Genomic DNA, 7,262 nt, shown 5'->3' on the forward strand with positions numbered 1-7,262 from the left:
CACTTGGTTATCACACTTTTCTCAGTCTGACCGTCTCGTCTCTCTCCCGATTTTGCAAGCCCCGATCAGGAAAATACTGGATCCGGAAAATACTGGTGCTAGTCAGGAAAATACTGGTGCTTAAGCACCAAAAGCTTCCGCGTAGAACCGCCACTGCAGTTTAGGCATTTAGCAGACACTTTTAATCCAAAGCGACTTACAATAAGCAGATACAACATCGCAATAATAAACAAGATAATAGGTCAGTACATTAACAGCAATATAACAATGTAAATGGATATCTATCTAGAGAAAAACACAATATAATCAAGTTCTAAAGAAACCTAACAAACAAATGTTAACTAGCTTCATGTATGGTCATTGATTTTACTGTAGTGCTAAGGGTTTAGGTGGAGTCTGAAAAGGTGAGTCTTCAGTCCACGGCGAAAGGTAGCGAGTGAGTCCGTTGTTCTAAGTGCGACAGGGAGTTTATTCCACAACCTGGGAGCCAAGAGGTTCAAACTGTCTCGGACGAGTGGATTTTTGCCCTGGAGTTTTTAGCGAGGGTTCGGTCAGCATCCCTGTGTTGGCTGATCTAAGTGAACGAGTGGGGTGTAGGGGTTGATCAGCTTTTGGAGGTATGGAGGAGCCATACCTTTGGCTGCTTTGAAGGTCAGCATCAGTGTTTTGTATTCCATGCGGGCCGCAACCGGGAGCCAGTGGAGGCTGCGGAGAAGGGGAGAGACATGTGAGAACTTAGGCTGGTTGAAGACCAGTCGTGCCGCGGCATTTTGGATCAGTTGGAGAGGTTTGAGTGCACATGCCGGGAGACCAGTGAGGAGAGAGTTACAATAGTCGAGGAGAGACCAGTGTTGCCAATAGGAACGCTTGTTCTTTTACCTTGTTTGAGCACTGTAAGCTGATGAGGGGTCGCGCGAGTGTGTACAGTAAAAACGGCTCCAGTAACGCTGCTCTCAAATCTCCACCACACAATAAACAATAATGGATGTCGAAATCACTTCCTGGCTGTTTTCTGTGGACCTGATCTAAAGAATGCATTTCTTTTTTTTTTTTTTTATGTTTTTTATCCCACGTTTTTGCAACCCATTTTTCTCACCCGGTGACTTCCTAACCTGTAGTCCTGGTTTCCGCTCTCCCCCTGCCGCGCCAGGGGACATTGGGGAGCACCCGGCTGGCTAGGGGGAGGTAGTATAGAAACCAGGACTACTGCATGTTTTTGTGTGAGGGCCTAGGCCCAAGGAGACACGGGGAGAACATGCAAACTCACCACAGAAAGGCCCTATCGCCAACCCCACATAGGGTGTGGGCGCTGATGACGCGGGTGGAAGAATGCATTTCTACACGCTGAACTACGAGGTGAGGGAAGGGCCATTTGCACATTCATTCATTGCATTTGGCTGCCCCCTGCAGCCAGTTTGGCTGGTTTACAGCTATAATTGAATATTTAAAAAATAATCTTTGGGAAATAATGCATTAATAATTGTCTATAACATTGCAAAGGTAAGCTACTTTTTGATGGCAGTAGCACAAATAAATACATTTTTGAATAAAGCAGTAAAAGAGTTAAGGAGTTAATGTACTCTCATTACTCTCATGTACAGTACTGTCATTAACACTGGTACCAGGTTGTGTTATATGACTCCACTGGGGACATTTAGCATGATTCAGGTTCGCATGAGCAATTGAATTAAGTGCCATGATGAATATGCATCGAGTGCTTCAGATGAAGACTGCACATGTGCCTTTTCCTAATGAACCCACATTGCAGAGGATGCCAGCGTGTAATTGGTTCTTGCGGTGAGACTCGGGGAGACGGTGCCCACAATGTAAATGAAGATGTGCGGAGTGGAGAGGACCCACGGCAGACATAATTGACAAGCCCGGAGATGGATGGGTCGCTGTGACTCCCAAACCACCCAGGCATGCAGCTGCTGTGCCCTCTCTCTATGCTAAAACAAAGTAACCAAAGTAACATCTAATTGAGAGCATGGGATCAGACAGGATTAAAGAACAACTTTGTTTTTTTACAACAAGGGTTCATATTTTAGATTGTAATTAGAGAAAAGAAAAGATGAGTGTTAAAATGTTTTAATTTACTTCTTTCTATTGTTTTAGCGATTTGAATTACTTTGATTTTAGTGCATGGGGGCATGCATGCAAGTGCCTAACTGTGCTTTTTAGACACAATAAGCCGGCAATTTCTTTAGTAACACAATATATTGCCCAGCCTTATTAGAGACTAATTATATATTATTGTGGCATTATGATTTTCTATTAGTACGATGGTCAATACACAAATCTATTTGAAAGTAAAATCTTTTTCTTTAAAGATTTGTTCCACTAATGTCATTTTTAAAAAGCCTGTTATCTCTTTCACACAATCAACCCTGGCCAGCAGACCTTATGGATGTGTCAACAAATCAATCCAGCTCACGATTCAAAAACCTGCAAGCTCCAAGATTAAAAACAACAATTCCTCTCTCAGTGATGTATGCAAATGCTGTGTATTTCTGAACACACTGTATTGCAAAAAAAAAAAAAAAAAAAAAAAAAAGGATATATATGCAAAGCTTTTCTTTGTCAGACAAGATTCCTCCATTCAGAGACAGGAAGACCTGTGTGGTTCACTTTAACTGAATTCATAATGGCCAAGCAGCCTCAATAGGAGGATCTCCATCATGGTATCATTCAGGAGCAGAGCTTCATGCTATACAACAGCTGTTCTCAAACTGTTTTGTGCTGAACATCCACACAATGTGCTGAACATCCACACAATGCCCGGGTTTCCCCCCCTGGAATATGTATGATAGTGGCACTCAGTTGTTTGATGGCTTTGCCCATTCCACTTTGAGAATGAGATGATCGTAACCATATCCCGACAGCCCTGCGATGGCCCTGGCTGCGTCCTCCCGACGGTGGAAGCTGATGAAAGCAAAGCCCTTGTACTGTCCAGTGAACTTGTCCTTGGCAAGGAACGTCCTGGAAAGGGAGCCGAACGGCCTGAATAGCTCCTGGAGGTCGTCCTCGCGGGTGTCCTCGGACAGGTTGCTCACGCGGATGGTGGCGTCGTCGTCGGCTCTGCGGCTGGGCTGCATGGACTCTCCTCTACGCGTGCCTCCGTCCCTCATGATGGGAGGAACATACTTCCCAGTCTTGCTCTGTGCCGGCTGTGCAGGCTCTGATTCGCCAGAGCCAGCAGGCTTCTCCTTATCTCCAAGCTGTTCGGCGAGCTCTTTCTGCATGGGGACCAGGGTGTCCTTGTAAGGGCAGCGGGTGGTCCAATGGTCACCTTTGCACAGGCGACAAGTAACAAACTTCGGTCCCTTGAGCGTGTTGATGGGATCTTCGTCCTGGTGGTCTTTGGCGTTCAGTTCCTCTTTGTTGGAGATGAAGGTCATGAAGACATCGTCACTGACAGTGGTCGTAGCAACATTAGAACCTGGTGCGTCGAACTCGGAGTTGCCAAATTTCTTCCAAGTCTTTCTCCTGGCAACAGCTTTTGAGGCTTTTCTTGTCTCAATCCTGAAGGTCCGCACAATCTTGAACTTCTTTCCCGCTTCATCTACCTTATATGCTGTAATGGTTTTGATATTTCCTTTGATTACTTCTTTTGGAGACGGTAACTGACCATCAAGTCCTTCCTCTTCAACCTGGTCTGCCCAACTAGGTTTGAGACCTTCGTATTCAGCCGATGCCATCCTGTCGGTTACTTGAGCTACCACCTCGAAATGTATGTTACCAGCCTGTGACACGCCAACCATTTATAACCTAAGTTGTTGCCGGCGGGCAGGCAGACGTCCGACATCATGCTCATGTCATTACTCAGCCATAATCATAAAAGGAGTTCTTCTCAATGCAGCAACGCTCAAATATGGAGTGTGTTGTCTAACCTGTGTTGTCATGGCATCAAGGGCAAATAAACCAGTCAGCTCCTTACAGAAGTATCCTTCAGATAATAAAAATCACACCCGTGTGAACTGAGCGGTGGTCGTGGGGGGGGAGGGGTGCCTGTGTGTGTGGGGTGGGTGTGTGTGTGTGTGTGTGTGTGTGTGTGTGTGTGTGTGTGTGTGTGTGTGTGTGTGTGTGTGTGTGTGTGTGTGTGTGTGTGTGTGTGTGTGTGTGTGTGTGTCTGGCCTGGCCTGAACAACAGCGCCCCTCCCTTAACATGTGTGGTCAAAAAAGGTACTTCAGGCTACATACAGACACGCACACACGCACGCATACACACACGGCCACGTATAGGAGACGGTGTAACCACCGCTCAAAAGATAATACCTGAAGGGCAATTTGTGAGTTCTGGCTTTTGGGATCTGGGATGCTTTCGGCATCTATCTTCGTAAGCGGCGGGAGAGTCTTAGTGTGCATGCGCCAACACATGTTTACTCGAATATGTATCTACCGTTAGTGGGAATCGAACTCTGGCCTTAGTGATCGTAGCCATGCTACCCTACCGACTGAGCAATCGAATGGCTGACCAAACCAACTTTTGTTTGTGTTTTTATCTTTGACAACGTCGATACTAACGCAACGTGGACACTGACGCAGTACAGTCCCTTCTTTGAGCCGCATTCGGACGCAGAAGCAGTCCCCTGGTTAAAATACTACTACTATTCTGTCCATAACGGCACATAACTTGGTAACGCCGCTGAGTCGGCTCATCCGCCGTTCGCACCGGTCGTCACGGCGACTCGCTCGCTACCGCTCGCTCGCCGGTGACTCCCGGGGCTCATCAGCGGCTCCGTAGTGGATAGTGCCGTGATCGGGAGCGCCGGGTGAATGGTAAACCCTACATAGTGGTTTCGAATCCCACTAGGGGAATGACTTATTTTTTCTTAGACCACTGGTCATACCTGAAGCGTCCCCTACTTGAAGCAGTAGGGTACTTGACAGGGCGTCAGGTATCTTGACACCTTGGGGGTGAGAATGTGTTTCTATTTTCGGTGAAGAGGTTAAGAGAGAAAAAAGCAAACCAAGTACAGAGCCAAAGATCAAGTTTACAAAGAATTGACGGTTAGAGTGGTTAAAAAAAGCAACACTGATTTGCCTGCAACTCAATTTGATACAATATGTATCTCTCTCTCAGCTAAGGGGTCCTTCAAAAAACATTGAAGATCCCTGACCTTGCTTTACGCATATCACATACTTTATAGGCCTACTGTATGACCAAAGCTGTGAAAAGACAATGAGACTGGTATAGTATTTTAATTAAACATAATACCCAGTGCATGATTCTGCCTCAGGGGTTTATTGTATAACTTCTTACGTATGTATAGGCTACATGTGACTTCTCTCTTCCATCTCTGCTGTCAATGTGCTGCACACTGCAGGGCTGGATTAACAATGAGGCTGAGGGGGGTTTGAAGCCCCAGGGCCCACAGTGGGCCTGGCTGCATGCCAGGAGAAATAACCTCACATTTCTTCTGTGTTATAGCCTAGACATTATCAGTAGAGATTTGAAGTGAGCCGGATCTCTTGTATCTGTTCCTTTCAAAGAGCCGTTCAAAGACTCGCTCATTTTAGGTACTAGTTACTTTGTAGATTCTTTTTTTTTTTTAAATAATTTTTATCCCACGATTTTGCAACCCATTTTCACCCAGTGCCAATTGCCTATGTAATCCTGGGCTCTGCTCTCCCTCTGCCACGCCTGGGGAGACAACGGACTGACCTCATGCTTCCTTCAATGCATGAGTAGTCCAAGTTCTTTCTTTTCACCTGACAGGGGGGATTTCCCCAGGATGGACATAGCACGTGGAAGGAACACGTTATTCCAACCAGTTCCTTTCCCCTCCACCAAGCGCCCCGGCTGGCCAGGGGGAGGCATTATTGAGACCAGGATTACTGCATGTTTTTGTGAGGGTATCAACCCTAGGAGACACGGGGAGAACGTGCAAATTCCACACGGAAAGGCCCTATCGCCGACCCCACCTAGAGTGTGGGCGCTGATGATGCGGAGGGAGAAACACCCCCAGCACCCACTGCGTCTCCCGGCGGGAATCGAACCCAGGACCTTCTAGCTGTGAGGCAGAGCGCTAACCACTGCGCCACCATGCCCTCACCCCTAGATTTTGATTATAATTACAAATCACTTCAATCCTATACATTTCGACCATAATATGCATTTCCGCCATTTGAAAGAGACGCATTGTTAATTGTAGATCGGCTATTTTCAAGTGATTTTTCTACATTTTCTTTATTGGAAAACTTGTGAAATGGGACATTCTGCATAATGAGTACTTTCTACTATTGGTACTTTAAGTACATTTTGACACCAATACTTTTGTACTTTTACTCAAGTACATTCTAATTCCGAACTTCTACTTGTGGCAGAGTATTACAGTGTACAATGTAATGCACATTGTAAATGAAGCACATTGGATGAAGTGGCTATATAAATGCACCATTTACCATTTTACCACATTAACATTGGTGTCCCAGTTATGGTCATGTCATTATAATAGAACATGTTTTTATGTTATTGTTTTTTGTGTTTAAGTGGATAAAATACAATAATACAGAACCTAATGGATTCCTCACAGCGATGCCTCGTTGACGCTTTATTCAAGGGCAACGGTAATGACACGTTTTTGCGGATAATTAGATTTTATTCAAATTTTGAAGTGTTTCCATAAAAAGATTTATTCGCAAAACTTTTAATGCGCATTAAGAGGCTTTATGGAAACGCAGCTATAGTTTCAATCCATGAACATCTCATAGTGCCTTGTATTATGGGAGCAGGGATGACTGATGTATATCGTTGCTTGGGCAGAAACCTCTAATCTCATATTCTAACATTGTGTTTTTTTTTTTGTGAATTAACGCCATACTGGACAGGACAGTTGCGTTTTGTTTTGTTTTGTTTCGGGTTCTTCTCCGCGACATTTTGTCTTACGAGACCCCCTTTGAATATGTTGTAGAGCTCGTAAAGACGCACGTAAAGATGTCCGGCCCTTGTCGTTTGGTCGCTTCAGCGCAATGTTCCTCAGCTCTTTATGTTAAGTTTTTACATGTTTAAAAGTGTCCAAAGTGGAAAGTTAATTCTCAAATGAAATGACGTTGAATTGACTTAGGTACAATATACCTCCCCTTTAATACTACCAAATTGTATTGTGTTTTGAATCACTTTTATCGGTGATTTGTCGCCTTTACAACAAGGTACAGCTTTTAAGCATCGGGCCTTCGAGGCATGAGCTACACAGCCAAACGTGTGGGTAGCGCCAACCAAATGTTTTCCAAAATGGCTTGCGTAACTGTTCTGCTGGCAT

General features: G+C 45.0%; 1 protein-coding gene across 1 annotated transcript; it reads right to left on the reverse strand.

Moving 5' to 3' along the window:
• Positions 1-2,816: 2,816 nt before the first annotated feature.
• LOC308306588 (eukaryotic translation initiation factor 3 subunit G-like) lies at positions 2,817-3,698 on the reverse strand (the record flags this gene model as incomplete). Its single annotated transcript, XM_080751629.1, has 1 exon — positions 2,817-3,698. One exon carries the CDS (start codon positions 3,696-3,698, stop codon positions 2,817-2,819), a length of 882 nt encoding a protein of 293 aa, XP_080607755.1.
• Positions 3,699-7,262: the final 3,564 nt, after the last annotated feature.

Source organism: Nannobrachium achirus (assembly GCF_963921795.1).
Source record: "Nannobrachium achirus genome assembly, chromosome: 21".
In the NCBI taxonomy this organism is placed as follows: domain Eukaryota; kingdom Metazoa; phylum Chordata; class Actinopteri; order Myctophiformes; family Myctophidae; genus Nannobrachium; species Nannobrachium achirus.